Below are 27,825 nucleotides of genomic sequence, written 5' to 3' on the forward strand. Positions count from 1 at the left end.
GGCTGTGTACAGTACGGAGAAGCTGGCTTCGCCATTTGCCCAGCATCAAGAGACAAAGCTGCTGAGAGTCCCCTCCCTCCCTTGAGTGCTGGACAAGCTGCCTCGGACGCTAATTGCGCAAGCCTCATGCGCTGCAACAGACGTGCAGATGGCTTCAGTGCAAATCGGCCAATCCTGCCCAGCAGTCCTGGAGATAGCGGGCGGGCGAGTTTTCACCGTGCCGTCTCTTTCGTCCATGCCCCCGGTCTCGCTGGACGTCTGTCTAAGACATGCATATATAGGCGCCAGACTTTACGAGCAGATCATTGCTCAGAATGAAATGCCGTCGCCCGGATTGGTCCTTTCCCGGGGTCCACACTTCTCATGGAGAAATGAGAGGCGTGCTCGATGCCAGCTGAAAACCTGCGATGCTACGCCTATTACGTCGAGCTTCCTTGCGGGATGGTTTTTTTTTGCCAATTGCTGTTTCCCCCCTCTCCCCCTTGTGATTGTTGTCTACGTATTCGTATATATTGTCATCATCCTGCACAAGTCGATGCAGTGCACGGGTATATGCAGATACTCGGAGCACACTCTGTGCGAAACTCGAGTGTACGAGCACACGCCGCAAAAGAGCCATCCAACCTGAACCCTGCATAGACGTATGTGGAGAGGCCAATAACTTAGACCAGCTCACCGGAGTCGTACGTGTATCGTCATTGAGACCATGTAATAAAAAGTGAGAGTCAAGGGATGGGCCAAATCGACGATCAGGACCCAATGGATCGAAGCTGGGAGATCCCAATGTGATCCAGATGAATCCTGTTGCTAGTTCATATACGGATTGATATGAAGAGATCGTTATCCGAGCGCATCTTCCGTCATCCGCAGCTTGCAATATTTTCTGCTAGATATCCCATAAGAGGCGGACCAGGGGGCGGGTCATCTCAGATAGGGCTCGATCCGTTTGTTTGCTGCGGCTGGAGGGCTGGCCCAAGCTGGTTCCACTGTCACCGCAACTTGGCCGTCCTTTTTCTGAAAACCGAGTGGTTGGCTTTGATACTACTTTGTCATGCCCCTTGGATGATTCAAGTTCTGATGATGCTTCATTTTGTGTCCTCGTTAGTACTCGTAGCAAGGTATGAGTCGGTGTACACAGCCCATGATCAAGCAAATATAATATTACAGAGTAGTTTAGAAGTGCACCCATCTCGGCGGGTGATAGTAACCATCCTTGTCCACCACACATCTGATAATCTCTTCGAATTCTTCGCGCCCTGCATTTCCATGCCCTTGTAATGATTTCCAGCCGCGCTGCAGTCAACAGTACAAGCACATCGATATGGAGGCAATCTCTTTGTGCGAAACCTTGTAACACTGGTCGTATAGGAGAATTGCATGACAGCGCGCCGCACGCGCAGTATCGACCGGGAGCTGTTCAACTCGAGTAGTGACTTACATGTTGCATGGAAACCTACCCGTTTCCTGCCCAGTCTTATCGAAATGTGCAGTCCATCTTGGAAATTGGCCTTGGGTGATATGAATTCTTCACAGCGACCGTCTTACTTTCTTGGCGATAGTTTATCATAACAAGACTTAAGCCGCACATTTGTTGTCCGCATCGATGCTAGATTCTTTTTGTGATGACCGTCATTTAGTCGCAAACTTTCAACTTCTTAGATGTTTGGATATGATGATGGCACTCAGATCAAGAAAACCCCTAAAGAAGGATGGGAAATTGTGACATATGCTCGCGTGAAAAAAAAGGAAGAAAAATCGCTGCAGCATGACCATATTGCCGATAACGTAACGCTTCACGATGCTCCCTTAATAGTCGGGTATTGAGGTCCAGGATGTGAGCTATTTCATCATGTCATCCGCAGGTCGACTACTTCCAAGGGCATATTGTCGTTTTCATATACGTGCCCATTAGGGTGATAGGCCTCTCGATAGAGGTTGTCAATAGAATGCTGATGAAATGTCTCTGTGCGATTACAGTTCAGGACGTGATCTAAACCAGGGGGGTGCGTGAGTCGAAAGATGCCGTGCCTGGATCCAGGTTAGTCAGATGCTGTTTACGCGAATCGCCGTCTTTTCCAACTTACTCATTGTATCTCGGCGCGCACACAATGGCAATGCTTTCAGGCATCATTACTTGATATCCCGCGTGCGTGTGGAGATCACGAGAACTCATGAAACACGTTTGTGTTGGATGTGTGTGTATCCAGCCCAGCATCAACAAATCCTCACTCATACAATAATCGAACAGAGCACTTTCGTTCTCCGTTTCGCACGTGTCGGGAGTGGATTTTTGATCCGGAATCAGGAGGCATCGGACAAAGAGGGCGTTATTGATGGGCGTTCCACAGATGACGCCACAGGTCTCTAAGCCGGCTGCCGTGTTCTTGGAGGCAATTTCCAGGAACCTGGAGCGCAGGCTACCGGGGAGGAATATTGATCGGATAGGATCCCCATTCTCGAGATACCCTCCAGGCTTAAAGGCGAGGCGCTCTTTCTTCGGCTGAGGAATTTCCATCGAATCTTTGGGCGGAAGAGGAGGCTGATGAACATCAACCAGCGGCCGTGGAGGAGTATCCAGTGGTCGATAGTCATCAAGATGAGCCTTGTGGGGTACCTGGGGCGGGATAGCCGACTGTGAAGTATCGAATCTGTCTTCATGCCGCAAGGGAGGTAGGTCAAACTGCTCCTTTGGCGGTCTAGTCGATTGGGGCTCTCTTGATGATGAATAACGGCCTTGTTCGTATTCGACAGGCCTAGATTTGGAGAGTGATGGGTAGTAATAGTTTTGGGATGTCACTGGAGGACTCCGATCGTGATCTTCCAATGCTGAATCAATGTTTCTGCGCTCTTGTGCCATGTCAAGCGTACGTCGTGTTGCCTCCATCTGCCTTCGAAGATCGCCGTCATCGAACTGCGACGTTCTACTCCTGGCGCCTCGCGCGTCCCAAACGCTACTATGCTTGCTTGCATGTTTATCTCGCTCTCGTCGGCTTAGCTCTTGTTGTGCTAAATCCACTGCTAGCTGCTGGTGCTCAGCCGCGTCCAAAATTCTCGCGTTACCACTTAGACTTGGATCTCGAGTTGCAAAGGCTGCATACGACGATGCTGCCTGCTGTTTATGCCGTTCTGCAGCGGGAGATGGTGCAGCGCGTTCCCATTCGTCATACAAAGCCTGAATCTCGGGTTTCAGCTGCTCAAGGTCTTCGAGGACGCGAGGAATCCGCTTCGATAGTAATTTGAACGCCTTTTTATTTTCGGGATCCTTGAATTGAGGGTGAGTGGGTAGAAATTTCAGGACCAAGACGGAGTGTCGATATAGCATCATGTAGGCTCGTCCGTAATCGCCATCCGACAAGGCAAATGATGCCTTGAAATCATGTCAGCGCATGGGTCAAAGCGACTAGAGAAGAAGAAAAAGCAGCAGCAGCAGCAGCAGCATTTCTGCACGTACCTCTTGATAGAGTGTATCAGCAGCCCGAATCCAGTGCTTCATAGCGATATTAACGTTGAAGGCAAAGCTCTCGGCCTGAGCTACCAGCTCCTTGACACTTTGCGGCCGGCCCGCGGCCATGCTCGGACGAGCCTCCATTGCGAAACGCTGGACGAGATGGGCTTTGGGATCTGGTCGGCGAGCGTCTCTGCGAATCCCGGACTCTCTAGGGGAAATATCTTATGCTAGAAGCCCAGGCCGCCGCCAAATACTGCAGAGCAGGAGAGCTGCCTGGCAGGCAGAAAGATTAAATGGTCGTTGTTCCTGGCAAACTTGCAACTAACAGAAGCCGCAAGTTGACGTCGGCCCCTCCAAGACAATATGGCGGGGCATTAAACCGCTGTAGACTGGGCGAACAGAAGGAGGGTTTAATTGCATGTGCAGTACGCTGGCGTGGCGCCAATGTGGGCAAGGCGTGTCTATCCCGAACAAATCTTAAAAAGGGGGCAGCGCCCTATCATGGAACATACTTGTACAGTTCCATAATGAATGTGAGTGTGGACACATGAGAGGTTTGTGGCCTGGGAGAAAGATCTTGGATGTGATGCTAAGCTAGCTCATCATTTGATTTATTTATCTCGTCATCTACTGTGCGCCAATGGCCCCTTGAGCCCCCGCCTGGATCTGGATAATCTCAGTCTTCTTCTTCTCAATGTTCTCCTGCGTCTCCTTGATCTGGCCCTCTAATCTTGTGCTGCATAACGTTAGCCGTGCTTCTGAAGTAAGGAAAATCATATGCATGTGAATAAATCATGCGTGGTGACCAACATTTCGCCTCCGATAAAGTCCAGTCGACCCTTGACGGTGCTCTCCGCCTCGAACTTTTCCTGCTTCAGCAAGACTGGTCCCACAAGCTTGTAGATGGTCTCATCCTCGCCAATGTTTTCAAACTCCTTCGGAATGTTAGTTTCTAAAGTCTCCGTCTGAGCATCTTGGTGGGAAATCGAGAGACACCGACCTTTTGCACACCGAGGTTCTCTTGTCTCTGTCCCTCCAGCGTCTGGCGCGAAGCCACTGTGTTTTGGAGATCTAAATAAATGAACATTAGAAACCACTGCACAACTAAAATGAGGTCCATACAGCTAGATGCAGTGAATTCATGAAGATGTCATCACGTTACTCACCCTGCTGGAGCTTTTGATACTCCTCGGAAAGGGCCTGCAGCTTGGCCTGGATCTCGGCCATCTTTGAGACTCAACGCGTGATTGATGGTATTCCCTTGTCTGCTTGATCAGTCACGGCCAGGCACAGTCCAATCCTGCGGAATCTTATATATCAGCCTAATCTTACCTGGCACGACTGGTCGATTCGATTCGATGAGTGCTAGAGTCGAATTGGTGACGCCCCGCTAAGTATCAGCAGGCAGCTCCAAATTGCGCCCCGTTACAGAGGTAAAATGTTACCCCGCCAGCGGTCAGTAGCGCAGGTACGGCCTCCATGTTTTGTTACAGTATCCAGTCCAGTCCAGTTCATGGCATCATCTCGTTCCTGATAAAGCCCGACCTCCCTCTGGTGACCAGCTCGACCGGCCTGTCGAATCCTCCCAAGACGGCTTATACGTGACACGCCGCCTGTCGCCTCGAGTCCCTCTCCGAGGCCGCATTGCCGTCGTCTTTTTGGCGCTCGCATCCTCCAACACTGCGAGGCAACCGTCATCATGTCCGTCAACTTTCGAGACCGGGCCATCGCCGAGGTCCAGAAGGCTATTGCCGCGGACAACGAGAAGGAATACCAAAAGGCCTTTGATCTCTACATGTCGTCGATGGAGCTTTGGGTCAAGGCCCTCAAGTGGGAGAAGAACAAGGCCATCAAGGCCACCATGCAGGAGAAGATGGCTACCTACTTGGACCGTGCCGAAAAGCTGAAGCAGTTCTTGCAATCCGAGAGTGAGGCCAATGCCAGCGGCGGCAAGACGCCCATGGGAGCCAATGGATCCAGCGCAGGAGGCAAAGCCAAGCCATCAGCAGAGGACGAAGACAGCAAGAAGCTTCGCAATGCGCTGTCAGGAGCCATTCTCCAGGAGCGACCAAACGTGAGATGGGAGGATATTGCTGGATTGGAGGGCGCCAAAGAGACGTTGAAAGAGGCCGTCGTGCTGCCCATCAAATTCCCAAACCTGTTTCAGGGCAAGAGACAAGCGTGGAAGGGTATCTTGTTGTACGGCCCTCCAGGAACCGGAAAGAGTTACCTGGCCAAAGCCGTCGCGACAGAAGCAAACAGCACGTTCTTCAGTATTAGCAGTTCTGACTTGGTGAGCAAATGGATGGGTGAGAGTGAAAGGTGAGTTTAGTTTCTGCGGGATGGCGATGGCGCCTCACGTGCCCTTGTAGCTGACGGTGATTTTGCGATTAGACTCGTGAAGCTCTTGTTTTCCATGGCAAGAGAGAACAAGCCGTCTGTCATATTTATTGACGAGATTGACGCTCTCTGCGGCCCTCGAGGTGAGGGTGAATCTGAAGCTTCTCGACGTATCAAGACGGAAATCCTAGTGCAGATGGACGGTGTCGGCAACGACAGCAAGGGCATTCTTGTACTAGGCGCAACCAACATTCCATGGCAACTGGATGCCGCTATTCGCCGACGTTTCCAAAGACGTGTTCACATCGGCCTACCCGACCCCAACGGGCGAGCGAGGATGTTCAAGCTTGCTATTGGAGATACAGACACTGCTTTGGAAGCTAGCGATTTCAGCGCTCTGGCATCGTTGTCAGATGGATTCTCGGGAAGCGACATCAGCAACGTTGTTCAACACGCTCTCATGAGACCCGTTCGGAAGATTTTGCAAGCGACTCATTTCAAGCCCGTATGTTTCAAGCTTTCCGACTACCAAACTGTGCCCTGCTGATACTAAAAATTTCTAGATAATGAAAGATGGCAAGAGAATGTTGACGCCTTGCTCTCCTGGAGACCCGGAGAAGATTGAGATGACGTACGACGATGTCAAGCCGGAGGAGCTGTCGGCTCCAGACGTGACGCTCCAAGATTTTGAGATAGCTTTGGCCGACTCACATCCCACAGTGTCCAAGGATGATATTGAGAAGCAAATTGAATGGACAAATGAATTTGGCAGCGAGGGAGCTTAGGCAATGGGCGTGTCTTTGAGAGTACATGGCACAGCGGCGCTTTGAGGAGTTAGAGGGGCATCTAGGCACTCTTTGCACATACAATGTTGAATTCGGGAAACGTAATACATCTGTCTTACTGGAAAAGGAAAAGAAGCTGTTTTCATACTCGATTCTTTTTATGGTAGATGGTGGGCCGGCATCTTTGTAGGATGTGATTTGATTTTGAGCCCAAGATGATTTGGTATTTGCCTGTATGATGATGATAAACGTTTCTCTTTCACGAGAAGAAAAATGATTCACCCTGCAGTGACCACAAGAAGTAATAATCGGGATATCTCCCGAGCTGAGTCTCTTTTTATACAGGAAATCGCGTTAATGGATGGTTGCCTTGCTCGGGTCTGTGAGGGAAGCTGTTCTGTGTGAAACCCAGCATTGGAGAAGGAAATGCTTCCTGAAATTTCATTATGAATTTGATGTGAATAGGTCAGTTTTGACGCAGTTCTCAAGCTCCTCTTCTTTACACTGATGACATTGAAGACTGAATAAGTCAGTGTGGGTGGCATGGAGGCCCATTAAATTCGGTGAGCGCCCCACCACACCGGGCCTCACCTTGAATTCTCCGTCACTTGAACATTTTGCAGCTTGTTTGACCCTTCCTTTCCATACAGCATCAACACCCCAATCTAGCCTCTTTCTTCTCTTCTTCATGTCACTTCGTCTTCATAATGGACGCACAAGTCTGGCGAGGCTGCTGCACCAACCCTCGATAACCTTTGCTCGGGGGGCAGCGACTAAAGCAAAGGCTCCAGATATGCTCAAGGCGACAAGCACCGTAGCAAAACAGCTCGCGGAAATGGGGATATGGAATCTCAGGGGCGGCAGAAAGGCGAGCAAAACCCCAAGAGCGATAGAGCCTCACAGAGTAAACATTGTAAGCGAAGGACTTTGCGGTATGTGTCATCTTGGAACGGCTTCATGCTTTTATACAGCATGATGGACAACACGAACTGACTAGTGCTTCAGACGACATCATCCAATACATGGGCACATCATTGGAACGCCATAGAGGATGTGACTTGATTGATTTGAATCCCGGCGTAGGCGTGTGGAGCCGCAAGCTTCATGACTTTTTGGAGCCTCGAAATCACATCATGATGGACCTTGACGCCGAACTGTACAGCCCGTTTCTCAAAAATCTGACTTCAAAAGACAATGTACAGCTGATTCCAAAGTCGGGAATAGTTTGGAAGGACCTATTTGAGATGATACAGACCAAGCTCTCCCATCAAGAATCGCTCTCTACGGGAGAAGCAGAGCCGATACGAAACGACACGCTGCTGGTCACAGCAAACTTATCCACCTATCCCAAGAAAGCCTTCCTTGGGTTCGACAGCATTAGCACCATGGTCATGTACCAGTTCATGTCTAGTATCAAGTCATCCTCGTTGTTCCAGAAATATGGCTTAGTTCGCATGCTTCTGTGGGTGAGTGACGATGAGAAGCGCCGGCTCGTTCCCAAGTCACTAAACCGCCGCAAGCGAGGCTCCTTCGAAGCAGAGCTCGCGTGCGAGTGGATTCACGAGGTGGCGGGACAAGAGCTGAAAGCCGAAAACCGCACCGCGTTGCGCGATGATTGGATTAACAAGGAGTCCGCTCTGAATACACTAGCCAGGATGCAAGCACTGGGCCTCGAGGTGCCCAAGGGACGAGAAGTGAAGATGTACAAGGAATCACTCAAATCAAAAAATCTCATTGGCAAGAAGCTGGCCGGCATTCACGTGCCTGATGTCCCGCGGCCTTTCAAGAAAGAACTAAAGGACCTCGAGCACGAATTTGAAGAAGAGCCAGTGGAGTTGTCTACTCGGCTAAAGAGTCTTCGGAGTAGAGAAAAATATGAGATTAATCATTCCAAGATGTACCTGGAATTACTCCAGGAATACGAGAGGATATCAACCATGGGGGCAGATGACACGAGCGCGTTTGTGGAAGCCAACGAAGCCTGGAACGAGAAGATTGACAATCTGAAGAAGAACCAGCGAATGGAATTCAACGTCTTGAGAGATGGCTACCATCTATTTCGCCAAAGCCCCCCTGCCTTGCTCTGGGACCGCCGAGAATATGAGCCACTCAGAGCCATGCCAGACGAGTTCTTCCCAAACTCGCCAACGGCCCTCTTGGACATCCAGCCCAAGGCCACGCACCCCCTGCTCCGTCAAATCGGCCCCAACAGCAACCACGCAGGTGACATTTCGGACATTATGCTGCGGTCGTGGTGGAGCATGTCACTCCAGCCAGTAGACAAGGCGATGGAAAGCTTGTGGCCCGGTTTCAGCGATCTGTTTTCAGAGGTGCCGAGTTTGAGAGATGCCACGCGTGGGGGAGTACCGATGACGGGGCATGGATCGTTAAGCGCAAGAGGCATCAATGAAGGGCAGTGGACCGAGATGTTGGAGGCGTGGATGAGATGGCCGTTCCGACCGACATATGGGCAGATGCTGGGCAGGATGACGGATGATGATGGAGACGCCGAGGACGAAGATGCGAGGTCTGGCGCTATTATGATGCAGAATTAGGATTTTCACGATGGTATGGCGTTTTGTTGTATGATAGATGGAGCGAGAGTGGAACTACTCATGATACAAATGGATAATCACTTTTTGATGAAATCGTATTGCGTTTCACTTGCGAGACGAATCGCTCAAAGGTCATTGTGACCAGTAGAAGGTGGCATTGATTTAGTGTTATTATTACTATTGTACAGTCTTGTTGTAAATCATAACTCGTCCGTTCATTAATTGGACCACTTGGGGTCAACCTTTGATCTAAATCGTGGATACAACATTAGTACATGGTACATGCAAGCTGGAGTCTCGACATTTATGTTAAGTATGTTGCTTACCCTGTCACCTTTTCGTACATGTTACGGCCGGCATCCGTAATCTTCTCCTGGGTGTTGCGATCCATGTTGTGGCCGCTCTTCTTGGCGCCCATGGAGAAAGCTAACGCCCAAAACACCTGGTGTTAGCAGTATTCCTGAATCATTCATCAAGGGAAAGGGAATGAGATGATGAAATTCCGAGAGGGGAGATGGCTTACCCTTGTCGACGTAATCGTCCTTTTGGACCTGGCCGCCTGCCTGGGGAGCAGCGGGAGCGGTTCCCTGAGTGGAGTGCTCCTTGCCCATAGCCTTGTTGACGAAATCCATTGTGAAAAGTAGATTGAAGTGCTTCGAATAATAGCTTTAAGAATTTAGATTGAGAGTGAGAGATTGATTGTAGAGATGTAGATTCAACGGTAGATTCGAGGGGAGCATCTGGCTCATTTATATATCCTCTTCCCCCCCCCTCCGTGGCTTATTCACGGCAACCAATCGCCATCATCAATCGCAGCCATGGCTGACGGCATTGAAAATCCTGGGTACCTGGAAATATGACGGAGCGGCCACTTCAGAGCTTGTGCCTCGTTCCGCGCATCGAATCATGGCATGGCGGTGATGCTGCTCTCTCATTGTTGCGTACGTCATAGCGTGTTAACCAAGTTATCTGCATGTGATGGAACGACACGGATTGTCCAACTAGGTGGAAGCTTATTGGGAAAATCGGGGCCCCAGGAAGAGACACTAGAGATGCTACGGTTGTGGCTCTGATGCCGATCTTGCATCATAGCTTTATGCGGATCTGCACTGTCTTCTCTCCGCCAAGTTTCGGAGATGTTGAGAGGTTGAATCGATCAGCTATTCGGCATCATAATCTTACGATAAGAGGGAAGACTAGTTCTATGGGCATATGTATTTTTAGATACAAGAAGAAGAAGAAGCCTGTGATGGTAAAAGGAATCAGTAAACTCCATGTCATGGGTATACGACCACCACCTCGCGACAAAAAAAAAGCCATTGCAGCCGCTTGCACCAATATAATATGCTGCTGCAAAACATTTCAACGAGGTTTGCTAGGATTGATTGGTCAATTTATGTTCGCATCGGATTTTAAATTCATATTACTGCTCTCCGCAGCTCGGTGGATGGCCCATTGCATCTATTACAGCTAACCTCACCCATGTATAACAATCCATTATAATGCCCTCCCATCCATCAAGAATAAATCTACCCGCCATAGTAATGTGTCAAAGCGCAAACCAAGAGCTCCAGCCGAGCAAAAAATACAAATTCCAACGCCCGCTCGTAATGCATGTAAACGTTAAAACGTTCATCAGAATCATCCAACATCCAGAAATATCCATACGGCATCCATCATGGCGTCAGCATGAGACACGATAATATCGCCGTCTCTCATGAAATATGCATGTCTTGTTCCATTCGTCCATACCAAATGATCGTCCGCCAATAAAGATTGAAGCTTAAACAACTCGGCTTCGCTATTGGCCACTTCTTGGCGTGAAAGACCAAGCTTGCATCATTGTGCTTGCTTTGATACAAAACGGAGAATATAAAATCGATCGTCGTTCTTTCTTTTCTTTATGTTCTTTGCTTCTCATTCCTGTCCCTTCTTCATTTGGCATCAGTGTCATGACCTGGCAAACACCTGGTAAGCCATAATCATGACCCAGAACAGAAAGACGCCTCCCGTCAAGGCCATGGCAAAGACCAGGTCCCAGCACTGGCAGATCATCTTCTGCTGCAGCCACGCCAGCGTCTCCTGCGTCCGACCCTTTGGATTCTGGTTGAACACGTTCGAATCGCAAGTGCTCTGAATGGATCCGTTGGGCCCCCAGAGCTCGAGCGAGACGACGACGAGGCCGACGATCCACAGGACGAAGAGCATAAAGGCGCCAATCATGACGATGGCGGGGAGCAGTCGACGTTGGGCGATTAGCCAGAAGACGCCGAATATGAAGAGGATCGCAATGGCGCCGACGGTGATGAAGTAGGGGAAATACCTATTGGGCAACTGAACGTTAGTGGACAATTGCTTCGTTAACGGAGGAGGGCAGACTGCAGCAAGCCATACCAAGGAATAGGCAGCTCGAGCTGGTTCTGGATCTGGATGAAGCTTCCGAAGACGCCGATGATGGTGGCAGAGCAGAGCAGCATGACGAAGATCCAGAAATTGAGCTGCAGAGGCGGCCAGTTGTAGGTTCGGATGTGAGTCGTCACGACCTTGCGCTCGTAGACGACAGAGGTGCCGCTCAGCATTGAGCGTGATCCCGCCATCATGATGATTGGAGGTTGGCGTTGCTACGGCCCGTACTCGTGCTCGTTGCGGTTGTTCTCTGCCTCCCACCTATAAGCTCACGCTCTCTAGGCGTTTCGTGTCAACCTCTCCTGATTGTGGATGTATAATCGTCTCTTGCTGCGTATCGAGGATAGCGGGGGACGAGGTCTTGATCGTTGGCTGATTGCGTGGACGGATTTCGAAAGGTCAATGGCTATGTCTGCAGGTGTCTGTCGCTTCGTCTATGGTTCAAGTATCGTTGGAACGAGATGTCGGTATATAACGAGCAAGACTCAGCTCCCAGGGGCCACAGCTGACTTGCTCTGTCGCCTCGTTGGTTCCGATAGGTGAGTTGATGCACGACGGCGGAGCTACCGCTTTTCTCGTCTGGTCCTTGTCCCGCGTCCTTGATGACTGTCCGTCTGATGCCCCCCTCCGTCTCTCCAGCATGTACCGGTACAAGGCAAAAGAGACCACAAGGCGATCACAAGAGAAAGCCCCAGCCGCCCTGTCTGTCGGATGCCGGGCCCTCGATGCGGGTTTCCCCCCCCCAAAAGCCTGGGTCTAGGTCTGCTTGGCCTTGCTGCTGCGACCTTGAGCGCCCAACCAGCTGCGGTGCACGAGCCCAAGCCCCCACCGGTGGAAGAAGCGTGTCGAGCACTGATTGATGAGTCTGGTCGAGGAATGTCGGTCGAATGAATCTTGTTCAGGCCTCCCCTTGCATGTGCGTCAGTTTTTGGCGGCGTGAACCAGGGGGAAGCCGTTGAGAAGGCTTCGTTCGACGTGCGATGGTTCTGGTGAGACTATTGATTCCCACCGCCTGAACTGAACTCGTGCGTAAGAGATGTGACAAGTGAAAAGAAGGAGAACCTTGGAAGATAAAAGAGGAGCAATTGTTAGAAGCCGATGCGACAGCTCATGTACGTACTTGGCCATGCAAGTGCGCGCGTTGCAGCAACCATCAAGCCGGGCTGTTAGCACAAGTCCTGGGAAAAGCACGATGAGGGGCCATGATGGATATTATTAGAGGGCGGTATAGCTGCTTCGAGGTGGCTGGCAGCTCTCTGGTTCGTGTGTGTGATCCTCTATTCGACAGCTAAAAATGAGATGGCTGGGAGCGGGAATAAAAAGGCACCAGGCACAGGGACGGGAGAGCTTCGTAGCCTATGATCCAGGACACGAACTAGAGTTATTAGTGTAGCAGCCTTTATTAACCGCTAAAAGCATCAATCTTACAGTTGCAAAGACAGGCGGTTGAATACAAATAAACTCGGGCTGTGTCTAGACATGATCGATCAGCTCTACAACTGGGCACCAGCCAAACCAAGATGCCTGCCTTGTACCACCATCCATGTAAGCAGCCCTCCCTCCTCATACCTTAGGGTTGCATGCATCGTCCTGTGCGTCCTCAGTCGGCCTTTGACATTCAAACGCTTTCCTTACCGCCTAGCATCACCGCCCTTACCATCACTTGTACTTGTACTCTCCGTGCTGCTGCTTGTCAACTCGCCCCATAGCGGAGGCGGGCCCTTGCCGTGATTCGCAAACCTCCCGGGGGAGTTGAATCCCGCCTCCGGACCTCCACCGCCTCGCCTCTGTTCCGGTACATACGCCGTTGAGCTGCTTGTTGGCATACTCGTACATGCATTCACATTTGATGATTGAACGGGGGCGTATACATGATATAGAGTGCAGAGTGCAGAGTGCATACATTAGTTCATACACACATCCTGTGCAGCCTTATTTCCGATACTGATGCGGCAAGAACAAGTAATACTAACACGCAATGTTTGCCTTCTCCTTGCTTGCTGCGGGTTATGTCATGAGCAGGGCTCTAAACATAGAACCTGAAAGATAATCTTTTGATCAGTATGTGTCAGATGTTTTAGCTGTCTGATCAGTGTAGAGTACATATATATTTCACTAATAGATGGTCTTCCATCCAATTGAAGCCTTTCAGTCTTGCCTTGCATACATTTACATGAAACCACATCGTGAATCTCAAATCATTCATCAAACCATCATCTTACATCTGTCTATTCCCTGTCATCTGGATGGAAAACCAGCGCTCGAACCTCGATACTCTCCCGCGTTGGCGCACTTGCAGGTGAAGTCGTGTCTACAAATGCTGTATGCGGCACTCGTCGTGCTCGTCCGTCCGTCTTGCTGTCAAAGCACTTGATGAGGAGGACCTCCTCAGGCGTCAAGCCAGACTTGTAGAACCACTTGTGCCCTTCGTTGTACCTCACGCTGAGCGTCTCTCCATTACGGTTAGGATAGATCAAACCAATTGGCACGAGGTCCTCCTCCACAACCGAGTCTGCCTCAGCAACTGCCAAGGGATCCCTCTGAACCTGTGTGATCGGACGCCAAACGTTGATGATCTGCACGCGTCCTTTTGAAAGCTCTTCTGCTTCCTCAGGAAGGTGAAACGGAACGCGGGAGGCTGCCGCGGTGTAAGACTGATCGATATGGACCCGTTGGACAGGGCCACGAAGGGCTGCATCCGTCGTGCCACTAGTGTTGTTGTCGGGGTTGTGACGGCGGATGGTATGATCAAAGATGAAGATTTTGGATGCTCCGGTTCTATATGCCAAATGTCAGCGTGAAAGGGGAATAAATAGAAGAATAGGCACGGTGACGTAGAAGTCGGCTTACACATCCTTGAGGAGTTGCTCTGTCTCCGGATAATATTTTGCTTTGATCTGGTCATCATCCAGGAAATCCTTCTCAATCGAAGTATGGCGATGAAATTGAAATCCGCTCTTGTCGAGAGTGTACTTGTCCTCTTCTCCCGCAACGTCTCGGATGGTTACCTGATGCGACGCAATCGGCCGGTTGGTATACGTCTCGGGCTTTCCAACGTACGTCGGCTCTGGAGGGGAGCCGTCTTCGTTGTCCTTGAAAAAGTTGAGAATGGTATTTACGTCGTGCTTGGGAATGCTCTTGTAGGTCGTTTGTTGATCAAGCTGTGGCTGGAATTGGATTCCTTGAACAGAGTTGAAGCTAGAGCTGGGGATAGCACTCTGAACTGCGGCAGCTGCCATGGTTTCTCCCTCTAGTATATATGGCTTTTTAAATCAAGTATAGAAGCCGTTATTTCAATTTATTGTTTTCAAGGTGAGAGAGTATGTACGTATACACCGATTTACAATACACCATAGAAGCCCATACGCCCTGCACTGTATATATATGCCATCGGACCTTGCAAGCGTTCCCCGCGAGCACGCCATTTCTCTACCACCCATCATCAGAAGGGATTGATAATCCACCTAGGCGTATACATCCAACATCCAATCCAATAGAAACGCAACGTCATAATCAGGAGTTGACACGCCCTTCCCCTCAGCTCTTTATTCCGAGGTAAGCGGATTGATTTGAAATCTGTATCTGCGAGTCTCGCGTTTAACATTGCCTGAAGGAGCGCGAAGGAGCGGGGACTGCAGCCAAGATCATGAATTGGGCCTTAATGTGATAGCTCAGTTAGAGTTTGATCCGTCTTGACATTTTTAACTACTCCGAACTCGTGCTCCTACGGCTGACGCGTTGTAAGCGACAACCAACTGTCAATGTGTGATTGACGGACGGATTGATGAATCATCGCCATGGAGCAGCATCTGCGGAATTGCGGAAAATCCTGAAAATGAAGTTATGAATTTGGTATTAAAAATACAATATCATGACAAGTAAACAGTGTACATGTACCCAATTTGTAACAATTCAACGCTATGCGATAAACCAAATAGCCTCCAAATCATGAGATAGCTCTCAAGCTCGAGCTCTGCTTACCACGCAGAACCTAAAAATACGGAGCTTTTTGGTTTTTATGAATGTAAAATAACCCAATCTAGTAGATGTCGTGAATAGAAACATGCTCAGCTTAGATCATTCGTAGCTATGCACGAGCTTTGTAATAGATGTTCCGTCATCAAGCACTTCGCTCTTCTCTTCCAACTTGTAACCTCCCCACTTTGGCAGAAGAATAGTCCAGACATACCAATATAGGACGCCACCCACGATCCTAATGAGATAGGGCAAAAGTCAGTGTCAGTTCATCAACAAGCTCGAGTAGGAAAGGTGATAACATACGTGCCCATCCCTACCACTGCATAAGTTGCATACCAAAGTCCTCCAGAGGGCTTCTCTTTGGGAGGGAAGAACGGGGCAGCAAGCAACGCAATGCTCAGAATGATTCGTAGTATAACAGCAGGTAACCATGCTTTATAGGGCCTCTTGAGGTCCGGTCGTTTATATCGTAGCCACACAAGGCCAAATCCCATGGCGAGGGTAAAGACCTGGCCAGGGTAACCCTCCACTTCGAGGATGAAGGAATATACCTCGTTCGTGGGCGGTAGCACAATGACAAGGAATGAAGGTATGAAGTTGACGATGAGGCCACCTAATGGTGAGTTGAAAGGCTTCGTCGAAGCAAAGATATCGGAAAAGGGAAGAAAACCCTGCCGAGCAATCTCTTGCTTTAATCGCGCCTAATACAAGTCGTCAGCAAAGGTTCACAAAATGCCATTGTGACTGAACTTACCATTGCAAATGCAACAACAAAAACATTTCCCACTGCTGAAAGGGCAACGGCCAGGGTCAAGATCTTTCTACCCACTTGCTCGCCAAATAAGCGCTGGAAAAAGAGAGCTGCAATGAGCTCGCCGCTCCCCTTGATTTCATCAATGGGGACAACGATAAAGTATGCCAAGTTGATGAGGGTATACATGGCACAAGAAGTGACCAAGGCAGTCAGCGTTACAGAACGCAGAGTCCGCACGGGATCCTTAACCTCATTCAGCACGTTGCTCACATTATCCAGTCCTGCGTATGCGTAAAACACTTTGAATAGCGACGTTGACATGACGCCCCAGTTCCAAACACTGTTATCCCATAGATGGTCCCATGATAATGGATTCTTTTGCTGTACCGAGATATCCAGCGTTGGCTGGAACACCACAACGTAGAGACCAGCAAAAATCATGAAGACGATAATCCCGACCTTGATCCAGCCAAGGAAGTCCTGTATCTTGATGCCTGCTTTTGGAGTCACGGCGTGGATGACCGTCACTGCGACGAGGAGGAGAACGGCCAACCCTTTACCAACAAAGGCGCTCGCATTTTCCACGCCAAATGCAAAGAGCACATAACGACTAAAGATGACGCAGTTGCTAGCCGTGAATCCCAGGAAAATGGCATTGATGGCGACTTGCGTCGTAGCAAAAAGTCGCGGATGCCTATATGTAAACTCGAGATAGACTTTGACGCCTCCGGATCGCGGCAGCATGCAGCCGTACTCGAGTGACACGGCCAGACCGGCGGCTGCAACAAATGTACCGACAATCCATAACAGTAGTGCCAGGCCAGGACTGCCTACCGACTGAAGGATGGCTCCAGGCGTCGCGAATATGCCGCTGCCGATGACTCTGGATATTACAATGATGTAGGCGCTTTGCCAGCTTAATGTTCGGCCGAGAGTAGATGTCTCCGGTAGCACATCATCTTCGATGGCCCGAGACGGATGAACATCGCCAGCGGCGTTTTCTGTTTCGCTCAGCGTCGCTCTGGTGTCATATTTGTTATCGTCTGGTCCTGAGGACAAAGGACTTGGAGAGCTCTGAAGCAGCGGCTGCTGTTCTCCGTGATCAGCATCACTATCACGGCCCGCCATGATGTATGATGTGCTTGGCGACGTATGTAGCTTTCGACACGGAGCTTGTAGTAATGTTCAAGGTTGCCCTGTTGCCGAAGTACCTGTATATATCGCAAGGGCACAAAGGAAACTCTCTTTTCATAGTCTGCTTATCGGGCACAAAGACAGAGTTGCCACTGCCCAATGGCCTGCTTGGTTTGGTTCATCGAAAACGCCATTGCTACCCAGAGCCATAATCGCAGGCCCAGATATCAAATCAAAATCAACGGAGGATGAAACGCACGCACACACTCCCAGGTCATCCGAGGCTCCCATGCCCATCAAGGGCCAGCGTGACACGCACACAAGACGCGCCCTCGTCAGCCAGATACTTTATTGCGCGATTGGCTCGATTAATAAGGCAGACAAAGCCAGCTTCCGCGACACCCAAATTCCATGGCGCGAGTGCAAGGAGCTCGCACGCCATCGCCCTTTGGCCACAGATAAGAGGTCAGCATGTAAGCTGCCCCCTTATCATTCCGTCAACAATGCCGGAAATGCTAAATAAAGTCCACGGAAGCTATCCCGATAGTATGCGGAGTAAGGGAGATGATGTATTGTGTGCACGAGTAATTATATGAGGAATCTGTCAGTATGCAAGGATAGCCCCGTAATTGAAAGGATGGCAATGTGCGACATTGTTTGAAAGCTGCACGCTCTTAAACTGAGACCTGGATGCGCTAATCCGCTACTATAAACCCGCCACCCCAGCCTATGACACGTCCGCATATTGAGTTGATCAACTGATGACTCCAGTTGGGATACAGCAATTCTAGGGCATGCGAGTAGTTGATTAATCGAGTTGTCAACCAACTCTCTTTACTGACTATGATTGATGATCAGCCAGTTTCTTTAACAGACTGGAAAACTGGAGGAATCAAGAAAACATAACGCAACCCAGTCGGGGCTATTCAAAATCGCTGAGATGCATCGAGAGAGCTGCGACGCGACGCAATGGCAGATGACTATAAGGCCTGAGGTAAGGTACAAAAGGAATCAGATAAGTGGTTTTTGGCCCTGTATTCTGTAGTATATTGTTTCCAAGAAGCTGTTCATGCCATCATATGAGAGATTCTATGAGATCAACGATAGCGTTAGGCGTCCTGAAGATGCATGCCTTCCCAACTCCAACTAGAGTTGCATGAGCCCTCCAGATGCTTAATTCAGGTACGTGAATTGTTTCAAGTCCAGAACCTATCAAGAAGAGATAAGAGCCACAACTTTGTTGATGGAAGAAATGGACAAACCTATGTAGTCACAGCTCTATGCAGACCCAACCGCCCAACAATTACCCTTCTTCCGCGATTCTGAATAAGAAGTCCCGTGAGAAACACCAGAATCATATCATTTTATATACCACATTGTATGCTATTTACAACCACTATGGAAATCCTGTCAGCATAGCCTTAAGCGCCTCCGCAGTTGTAGTTTTAGGGGGTGCCAGTGCTGTGACCTCTTTGCTAGGTTGGTGATAGTCGCGTGAACACTTTCCTGCCCATAGGGCCTCAACAGCAGTAAACATAGCAGGAGCCAGCTTATCAGGAATACCCATACTCCTGATGGCGTTGAAATAAGTGTCTTTTGCGGAGTAGGTCACATTCTCGACCTTCTCACCAATGTAGTCCTCGACTGTCTTGACAATATCTCTTCCGGTAACATCCTCAGGACCGTGGAGAACATACTTGCCATGATTGTGGGGTGACACATCATCGAGAGCCAGAAGATGTGCGGCAACAGCCCCAATGTCCTCAGGGTCAATCAATCCCGCAGGAGAATCTTCCGACGAAAGCACAGGGAGCACTCCCTGTTTCCCTGTTTGCTTATACTCTGCAATGAAGCCAATAGCAGGGCCTAGCCAGTGCTGGGTAAAGAAATTCGGCTGAAGTGATGTCCACTGCAGCTCTTTGAACTGTGGCTGACTCAACAGGTTCTCGATTGCCCAGTGTGAGCGGCCATATGGCGTGGGACTTGTGGGAGAAACAATTTCCACAAAGGTCGATATCCGAACAGCATACTTGACGCCAGCCTGTAGCAGAGCTAGGCAAAGGCTGGACTCATCCGCAAACTGGTGAGGCAAGGTGTGCGGCGCAATAAAAACTCGAACTACCTCCTGGTTCTTGAGCCATTCAACGTCAATATCGGACCAATCCTTCTCTAGCCACTCGACACCGTCCACCTCTGCAGCAAGTTGCTTGGACACTGAGTTGTTCAAGGATCGGGTGAGAGCAACGACGCGGTACTTGGTGCTGCTTGATTTGAGTAGCGCGGGAAGGCCACGGACAACGCCTTTGCCGGTGTTACCGGTAGCACCGATAATCAGAATGGTCGGAGCCATGATGACTTGGGGATCCTGCAATACTTGAAATAAATAGATGTGTATAAAACGGTGACTAAATGAAAGAAGAGTCAGTTTGTACAAGCGACAAAATGTAGGGACAAGGACACAGGCAGGGCCGTCAACTCCTTAAATACAAGACTGGCGAGCAAGATACTTCAATACTTCAGCGCGCGAACCGCAATTGTTAAGAGATAAATTCCGATGATAGTGTAAGAAGTAATCGATTTTGTAGATAAGCCCCGGTATCGTCCTGTTGATTCGCCCATTTGCTGCTTTTCTCTACATCAAAAAGGCGCGGGATAGCGAGATCTTCGGCGCTGCAGCGGCCACTTGATCCAGGCACGCAAGCGGTTCGTGGAAGAACAGACCTCGCAAAATGAATATACACAAACATGAAAATAATACGCTCACCATTCTATATGAGTTTAATATGGGAGATATGTGCGGATGGTCAGTTTCCGTATGCTGATCTTTTCTCGATTCCTTTATCCCACAAACGCGGCCCGCTATGGGTCCGTAGTCAATCATATCAACCAGCCGGAGGCGAAAAGATAAATGAAAACCTTTAATTTTATTAACTTCAATGTAACAAAGACGCGTTGAAGTCTTGCAAATCGGCGCGGCTTATTTCTTACCCTGCAGTCCTCCGATTCATGAGGGCTTCTTCGAATGTCCACAGGCACGTAAGATGGGAACGTGCTGTATCCTGTCATTGCCAACTGGGCCATCATTAGACCGGCCTCGTACTCGAAACAAAAGACGCACTCTTATTGTGATAATGCTGCGTAAAAAGTGCGAAGGAAGCCTGAAAGAGATGCCCTTTCATTGGCTCGACTCTCTGTGGCAAGTTACATGCTCGAACCACCTCGGCCCGCCTTCTCCAAACCTCCGAGATGGTGTTGCATCGACGTCAAAATCTTACAGCAGGACGATACAACGCTGAAAATCCTACGTAAATTGGGCACTGGGCACGTCATTTTTCATGTCATACAGAATATCTAAAACCTATTCCCAGAATGTAAGTTGATAGAATACTCATAGCTTACCGCAAAGGAACCTCTCTTGTAGGCTGTCAACAACCATTTTCAGTGAGAAAGAGAAACACGGCGACCTACAGTGTTGCAAGATATAAATCAGGAGTGACCATTCAGCAACCCAAGTTGGCTATCCAGCATCTTGTGACACAGGATTAACGTTACCCATTACCTTGGTGATAGTACGAGATATCAGGGAAACATATCTATAGTAGCCTACTAAGAGAAAGCCACAATAGTGGGAGAAAGCAGCAATAGTAGGAGCAAGTAGAGGTATTTGAGAGATCTAGTAGCAGATACCCCAATATCTACGAAAGATACACGGTGACTTTTTCGTCTAATGAAGCACCTCCCATGCTTTCCAAGCATTATGGCATCCGAAATGGAGGAACAGTTAAGCAAGGCTGCGAAACAGGCTTGCACAGTTATAACATTTCCTTCTCCTGGATGTGGATTTCTCAGGAATAATAACCGAAGGCTCAGTACCAAATCATGGCAGACTTCGTAGACTGACAGATTTGCCCTGTTTCTTCTGATTACAGTCTCCTGGTGGCATTCGTGTGTCTATGCGCTTGACAAGCAATGCTCTCTTCGTTGCCTCTCTTCCCGTCTCTTTATGGTTATCTTGCGACGATCCACGTCGAGACTTTCCAGGATCACAATCTTGACATCGTGATCTGAGTCCCTCAGCCAGTCTCTTGCCGTCCGCCTCATTCCTTGTAAATTAAAATTTTCAACACAAGTAAACCAAATTGTCAGCATCGAACAAGTCCCTATAGTTAGCATTGCACAGAACCTTAGCTGGAGACACCGTCTCTTGATTGAGGCAAAGGAGTGCGCACAGGGTTTACGGCAATTTATCCTATGCATACCTGTGTTGAATATGAGTCTATGTTCATGGTATATTATTATGCAAACTGCTACAATGATACACACGTTTGGGTTGTGTTAATGTCTCAAGCCGTCTATGAGGAGAATTGCTCCACCCAGGAAAGCCTTTTACGTACCTTATCTAGATGAAAAGTAGATCATAGAAATCACATCAGGGATGAATGAGACATCTTCTAGTTTGCAAAAAATAACCGGTTTCTAATGGATCCCATTTTCCAGGGGAAACTCACCGCATTTCCACCCCGATGCACAAAACGGCGATCTCCCGGGCGATCGGACAACGTCGAGATCGGGAGCGGGTATCAAGCACCTGGACCCTTCTAGACCGACAGCCTCATATAAATGACTCCGCAGTTGTTCAGCTGGGTTGGGATCTACCTGGCTTTGTATCCAGCATTCAGCACCACACCGTGATTAATACACTTACTCCCTGCCCATCTAGATGCAAGTGTCGTCTAATTAAGGCCGTTCTATCGTTTTACTTAGATTATTCGCCTCAAACACACACCAACTTACAGATGACTTCTTAGCAACTTCACTAGGAGAGGGGTGAGAAGCAAACTATAAGCCGGTGAAACTAAAGAGCCGTGTCTCCTCTCTAGTGCTATTTTAATCATCATGTAAACAACCCCCTTCCCCTTCCCTTTTGTCCCACTCCTTCAAAATACCTACCTGGCCTTCGCCTCATGTCTTAGGTCTATATTTGGCTCATGTGGCTTCAGCCTGGGGTCCTCTTGAGTTATTCCTGGCCTATCATTTCTGCAAAACATTAGCAGCATTTGAGTTAATGTAGGGCGGTGTATTATGTGTGAACCTTGATCCTTGCGTTCATTTTCCCAACATATCTGGTTCAAGCTGGTCCACTCTAGTAACTGCACAATCTCGCTTTCTAGTCTAATGTGTCGCTCCCGTAACGTTCTATACATGTTGTCTTTTGTCTCTTGTGTCATTGATCCATGCAGTATCATGCATTTTATCCGGCCTAGCCTGCAGAGGTTGTAGCTCAGCATCGAGTTAAGTTTATCAGTAGTTTACTGGATATATAAACAACAAGATATTGGACTCGTGTCTAATAGCAAGTGCTTCAAGTGATCAGATCAACGGCGAGGTACCCAGGTTGAAGCATGTGAATTGAAGAGAGTATGTTCCAACATGGTCATGTAGCTCCAATGACTCGCCTCATCCAGGAATCAGCATCTCCGTCGTAGTTACAGACCCAACAAGTAGGGGCGTATGCTTAAGATCTAGTCTCGACTTCTCAGTGTATGTACCATGGACATATTGCTCCGGAGTGAGCCTACTCTTGCTCATATTCTCACACCCGGCAGCGGTACAGCATCATGCTAGTCTTACCACGAGGGTATCCGAGATTATGCGGCTGCGGCGGATGAAGGAATGGAATTGGGGCATCCATAATGCAGGCTATGCCTCGAATGACGTCCTGCTCAGCTGGCTTGAGCACGGAAACCCCACGACATGTGATATATCACTTCATTGTACCTAACCGAGTGCATCTTTGTACTCTGTGTCAAAGTGGTGGTTGGAGGAACTAGGACAAGGATCTCATGTGGACAAACACCAGAACGTTCAAGACTACATGTGACCCCCTAGACACGGCATATATCATGCAGAATTACAAACCACCATCTGTAGGGTCATGTAGTTGCAGTAGAACTTTTTGCACCCCCAAGATAACGCCATTAGCTGGTGTGGGACTATAAATGAGAGAACACGCACCATTATATGGAAAGCAAAGAAATCCCATGGTCTCCATCTCAGCGGTATATGGATGGTTCCGTAATCTTGCACCATGGCCGGAGGAAGACCTTGCCATCATCCGCCTCATTGGCTCCTCGGTCCTCGGGGCAATCATATGCGGTCCGTCCCTGATCCCCTATCTAATCCAATTAAACTCTTGCTTGCTTCACTTTCCGAAATACGCATTTAGGGGAGAGGACTTTGTCTTGTTCAGCCGTCTAAAAGAACCCCTTCTCTTCTTTTTGTACTACCACCACCTTTTTCATTTGGATTTCCCAAACTGTGCGAGTGCAAGTAAAAGCCATGTATACGCATCAGAACGTGCACAAAAAAGGTCTCATTTATTTATTCCGTGTCTAATTGAGCTCATTTCCTCGTCGCGGGACATCGATAACAAGGGGGGGTTGTACCTTGCCTCTCTATTTTCAGTACTTCTTGACGCGTCCAATTTCACTCGAAATCTAGTCTAAATGTATTCATTGCGTTGCCGTAATCGCAGAATCTCACACGTCGTGCCTTTTTCAAAAAGTTTCACAAGTAATCTACTTGAAGTGATTCGTCTAATGAAGGGTACCGAGCACCGGGGATCTGTCATAAGGATACGTACGTCAGTAAATGACCTGCGGACGCAGCTCCGACGATACACACACTGCTATTGGCCATTTGGAAACTGGGTATTTAATCAGGGTCTTTGTAACGCAAACATCCATGTACGTCACTCCATCAAGGCTGAGGATTGTCCAGGATAGCCTTGAAAATTTACGCGCACACAACATTTCAGCAGGGAGCAAGACGCACGAATGTGACTCCGTAGTTACTCTGCATTTGTGTACTGTCATCTGTACAGTACCTCTTCAATGCTGATGAGCGTCATCAAACGCATTAGTCCGAGAAGGCCGCTTTCTCTTATATGCAACTTGTCATTATCACGCACTACCACTGCCATAATCGAACAATCGTGCATGCGCCGTATCTACATGCATCACTATCCCTGATGGCTTCTGCATCGTCTCGTTCAACGGTCAGCTCAGAGTGGCAATGAATCAAAAATGGTTAGGAAATGGCCCCCGAAAAGAAGGGGGGGAGATCACATCAACGCTACGATATCTGCACGGAGGCTTTCCACGTTATGCGTGTTGAGTCAAGCAAACGAAAAAAAGGAAAAAAAAACGAGGAAGAAGAAAATATACAAAATTAACCGAGACCGCCAAATACCCCTGCCCTCCCCATCCCACCCAAAGCCGCCATACTTGTACGGACGAGTGGCATACTCGTAACACAGGTCAATACGGTTACACCCTGCGTCCTTCAGCTTGTCGGTCAACCATTTTAATTTCCCCATCTGGATGCCCAGACAACAGAAACCCTCCTCCCCCATTCACAAACCAATACAAGAACAAGTCTTGTCTTACATTTCAACGCTAGCAGCATCCGAGCCAAGGATATTCCACCACATGAGCTCTTTAGTCTAAAATATCAACCCCCCGAACGTCAGAAAAAGCAAGTTCAAGCTTTAGCTCAGGACATTGGTTGACAAAGGGAAAAAGAAAAAAAAAAAAAAACTCTGTGTCAAGCTTTTATCCGTCTGAGCTCCACGCCTTCGTGATTCGCACCATATCAGGACGCCTTGGCCAAGGGCTCACTGCCCCTCTACGAAGAGGGTGTACGAGTAATAGTAGAACAGCTACCCCAATAAAGACCACCTCCTGGCGAGGCTAGAAAGGGACTCCTTCGCTCATCATGTCATAGCCGCCTTGGTTAGGCTGGGCGCCTCAACGGCTGTCAGTCAGGCAGTCCCGTCTTTTATTGTGAATAGTGACAGGCCTCCCGGCACAAATCCCTTGGCAAGATCCCCGTAGACGAAGATTATCGGACGAGAAAAAGGAAAAGCAATCAATAGCGCCGTCCATTCGGGAATTGATGAAATCATCATTCATGCGCATTGAACAGATTATGGAGAATGCCAACCAGACTTTGATTCCCGGCCCCGATCTGTATCAACCCAGCATATCCCAAACATCGCGGGGGGTTCTATGGTGCGGCTGAAGCCCTATCCATGCGGTTGGCTGCTGTGCTCATATGCCGCGAAGTCCGTGTCACCGCATTCCGTCCCATGTGAGCCCCTCCCACGGTCTTTCGCTACGGTCTTTTTGAAAATTTCCGAGAATGACGACTTCAAGCCGTTTAATGTCAATTATGAAGTAGGTATGAAACGAGGCAACCAAAGACGAAAAGGGATAAAAATTGCTGAGAGATGGAGGGTAGGATTCCCATGGATTCCCATGTAAGCGCCGTATCTCCAAGTCGATACTCCAAGCACGAGGCCCAATGTGTGTTTCGAATTGGAAGAAAAATCGATAGCATAAATAAAAGTAAACTAAATAACCAAAGAAGAAAATCCGTGTACAAGTAGTTACTGCCACGACCCATGCGTGCGTATACCATTTCTTCAGCGAACCGTCCATTTTTGCTCTGCTCGCCCTGTCAACCCCCCCGGCCTTCATCCCCTGCCGTTTCCGGTATGAATCTAATGTGACTGTGTGCTGCACTCGCCCCGTGCTCTGGAGCCTACGAAATCCATTGCTGTAAATCTCCCACAACTTGATAGGTCGGATTGGCAGAGTGGCCATCACCGCTTTTCGGGTCCCACGCCCATCGGTCTGCATAGTCCGCACCAAGCAGGCCGTGCAGCATATCAACAATGTAGTCACCAATCACTGGCAAGAACTTCCAACCGTGAAATGAGCCGCCTGTGGCCACGTACAAGCCTTCGCAGTGAGGGTGAGGCGTAATAAGGAAGTCATGAGTCGGTGTAGAGGCATCCCTGGAGTACTTGTGTAAGTGTGTGTTGGTAAAGCCCAAGAGGAAGACAAGGGGCTTATCTTACCAGCAAATACGATACGACTCAATGGGGAGATTTTCAACTTCCTTGCCATACAGACCATCAAACGTCTTCCTGGCACACTGCTTGAGGAAGGGAACGAACTCTGGGCCGGTCCACGTGTTGTAATCCGATGCTTCGGGTGTCATGGACATCTTCTCGCCCGTAACAGGGTTATCCACGTAGTTGGTGAAGCACATATCGCAGTTGAACTTGATTGTCCCATCTTTGAGGATCGACATGCCCTCGCCTGTGTCTCATATCATGGTCAGCCACTGTTTCTTGTTGCCATATGCCTGTACTGTACGTGTACGAGCAGCTGAAGGAAGGGAATCCTAGCGTGCTCATCCTGGTGCTGAAAGTGGGGAGAGGGGCGGGGAGCCAGCTCCGTCGAGGAACCAGACACTTGTCGATACAACGCACCTTTAACCTCGGGGAGGCAGTTCTTTAGTACGGGAATGCAGGCGAACTTGTCCTTCTGCTCGCCTTGCAGCTTGGAGTAGAAGCTAACGGCGCCTGTTGCAACCAGACGGTCACCGATGTGGAGCTCCTTGTTCCCGGGAGCGCTCTGGGCCAGGAGAGAGCCAGTCCTTGCGCCTGTGCAAAGCAGCACCTTGTCCGCTCGCAGGGTGTCGCCATTGGCGAGCTCGATCCCCACGCACCGGCCGTCAGCGCCGAGATCGAGCGACTTCATCTCGCCAACCACGTACTCAACACCCAAGTCGACTGCAGCTTGCATGACGGCCTGCAATGCCTTGTCTGCCTCCGCATACCCCACCGTGGGGTTGTAAAGTACCTTGTCCAGGCTGCCGAAATTTGCTGTGGCATAGACGCCGTTCCAGCGTTCTCTCACCTCGTCGACGGACAGGAATTCGGCGTCGTTGGCAACTCCAACGGCCCTGTACGAGGCAACGCTCTTTTCACCAAAGTCAGATGCATCGGCCCTGAGCATACCGACTTCGTGGTACCAAGGGCTGTAGAGCTTGTCCGCACGCCACATGGGCATGGCCCTGATGAGCATCCGCATATAGAGCTTGTCTGGATAGTCATCTCGCACAATCTTGTTGATGTCGTGCGAGGCAGCTCTGGGGTTTGGATAAGGAGCAGTGTCAAGAATCGTGACCTTGAAGCCACCTCTCCTGGCAAGGCTCAGAGCCGTTGCAGCGCCGAAATTTCCGGCGCCAACAATCAAGACTGACGGCATATCACTCTGGATGGAGGAGGCCGACGAAGCCGGGGATGCTGGCTCAGTGTCTGGTGCCTGCCTCGGTGATGGGGGAGTAGACATTGGCTTTGAAGCCTGAGAGGTTGAGCCCGTGACGATATGCATCGTGTATAAGACAGTGCCGGACTGTGTCTACACCAACAACTTGAGGAGGCAAAGATAGCAGCGATATGTAAGAGGATGAGACGGTTGTCTCCTCGTCTGTCTTTTTTTCTTGTTTCAAAAGTAGTTTTTATGAAATAGAATTGGTGAGGGAAACTTGAGAAATAAGAAGATGCTCTTG

The 27,825-nt window shown here is 49.3% G+C and overlaps 9 protein-coding genes across 9 annotated transcripts; 2 read left to right on the top strand and 7 right to left on the bottom strand.

Annotated features, from left to right (window-relative positions):
- Positions 1 to 1,847: 1,847 nt before the first annotated feature.
- Positions 1,848 to 4,675, bottom strand: Triagg1_5733 (uncharacterized protein; the record flags this gene model as incomplete). Its single annotated transcript, XM_062900280.1, has 7 exons — positions 1,848 to 2,028; positions 2,085 to 3,367; positions 3,452 to 3,656; positions 4,080 to 4,184; positions 4,259 to 4,383; positions 4,449 to 4,552; positions 4,615 to 4,675. 7 exons carry the CDS (start codon positions 4,673 to 4,675, stop codon positions 1,848 to 1,850), a joined length of 2,064 nt encoding a protein of 687 aa, XP_062755246.1.
- Positions 4,676 to 5,147: 472 nt separating this feature from the next.
- On the top strand, positions 5,148 to 6,573 carry Triagg1_5734 (uncharacterized protein; the record flags this gene model as incomplete). Its single annotated transcript, XM_062900281.1, has 3 exons — positions 5,148 to 5,770; positions 5,843 to 6,293; positions 6,352 to 6,573. 3 exons carry the CDS (start codon positions 5,148 to 5,150, stop codon positions 6,571 to 6,573), a joined length of 1,296 nt encoding a protein of 431 aa, XP_062755247.1.
- Positions 6,574 to 7,706: 1,133 nt separating this feature from the next.
- Triagg1_5735 (uncharacterized protein) lies at positions 7,707 to 9,128 on the top strand (the record flags this gene model as incomplete). Its single annotated transcript, XM_062900282.1, has 1 exon — positions 7,707 to 9,128. The coding sequence occupies one exon, from the start codon at positions 7,707 to 7,709 to the stop codon at positions 9,126 to 9,128; it is 1,422 nt and encodes a 473-aa protein (XP_062755248.1).
- Positions 9,129 to 9,346: 218 nt separating this feature from the next.
- On the bottom strand, positions 9,347 to 9,760 carry Triagg1_5736 (uncharacterized protein; the record flags this gene model as incomplete). Its single annotated transcript, XM_062900283.1, has 3 exons — positions 9,347 to 9,377; positions 9,455 to 9,554; positions 9,652 to 9,760. The coding sequence occupies 3 exons, from the start codon at positions 9,758 to 9,760 to the stop codon at positions 9,347 to 9,349; spliced, it is 240 nt and encodes a 79-aa protein (XP_062755249.1).
- A 1,318-nt stretch (positions 9,761 to 11,078) lies between these two features.
- Positions 11,079 to 11,728, bottom strand: Triagg1_5737 (uncharacterized protein; the record flags this gene model as incomplete). The annotated part of the gene is made up of 2 exons (XM_062900284.1): positions 11,079 to 11,451; positions 11,523 to 11,728. The coding sequence occupies 2 exons, from the start codon at positions 11,726 to 11,728 to the stop codon at positions 11,079 to 11,081; spliced, it is 579 nt and encodes a 192-aa protein (XP_062755250.1).
- A 2,034-nt stretch (positions 11,729 to 13,762) lies between these two features.
- On the bottom strand, positions 13,763 to 14,773 carry Triagg1_5738 (uncharacterized protein; the record flags this gene model as incomplete). The annotated part of the gene is made up of 2 exons (XM_062900286.1): positions 13,763 to 14,312; positions 14,385 to 14,773. 2 exons carry the CDS (start codon positions 14,771 to 14,773, stop codon positions 13,763 to 13,765), a joined length of 939 nt encoding a protein of 312 aa, XP_062755251.1.
- An 838-nt stretch (positions 14,774 to 15,611) lies between these two features.
- Triagg1_5739 (uncharacterized protein) lies at positions 15,612 to 17,394 on the bottom strand (the record flags this gene model as incomplete). Its single annotated transcript, XM_062900287.1, has 3 exons — positions 15,612 to 15,747; positions 15,816 to 16,213; positions 16,267 to 17,394. The coding sequence occupies 3 exons, from the start codon at positions 17,392 to 17,394 to the stop codon at positions 15,612 to 15,614; spliced, it is 1,662 nt and encodes a 553-aa protein (XP_062755252.1).
- A 1,402-nt stretch (positions 17,395 to 18,796) lies between these two features.
- Triagg1_5740 (uncharacterized protein) lies at positions 18,797 to 19,750 on the bottom strand (the record flags this gene model as incomplete). The annotated part of the gene is made up of 1 exon (XM_062900288.1): positions 18,797 to 19,750. One exon carries the CDS (start codon positions 19,748 to 19,750, stop codon positions 18,797 to 18,799), a length of 954 nt encoding a protein of 317 aa, XP_062755253.1.
- A 6,254-nt stretch (positions 19,751 to 26,004) lies between these two features.
- Positions 26,005 to 27,605, bottom strand: Triagg1_5741 (uncharacterized protein; the record flags this gene model as incomplete). Its single annotated transcript, XM_062900289.1, has 3 exons — positions 26,005 to 26,260; positions 26,324 to 26,567; positions 26,741 to 27,605. 3 exons carry the CDS (start codon positions 27,603 to 27,605, stop codon positions 26,005 to 26,007), a joined length of 1,365 nt encoding a protein of 454 aa, XP_062755254.1.
- Between the last annotated feature and the right edge of the window lie 220 nt (positions 27,606 to 27,825).

The sequence above is a fragment of the Trichoderma aggressivum genome (genome assembly GCF_033847375.1).
Source record: "Trichoderma aggressivum f. europaeum strain CBS 100526 chromosome Unknown scaffold_021, whole genome shotgun sequence".
Classification (NCBI taxonomy): Eukaryota; Fungi; Ascomycota; class Sordariomycetes; order Hypocreales; family Hypocreaceae; genus Trichoderma; species Trichoderma aggressivum.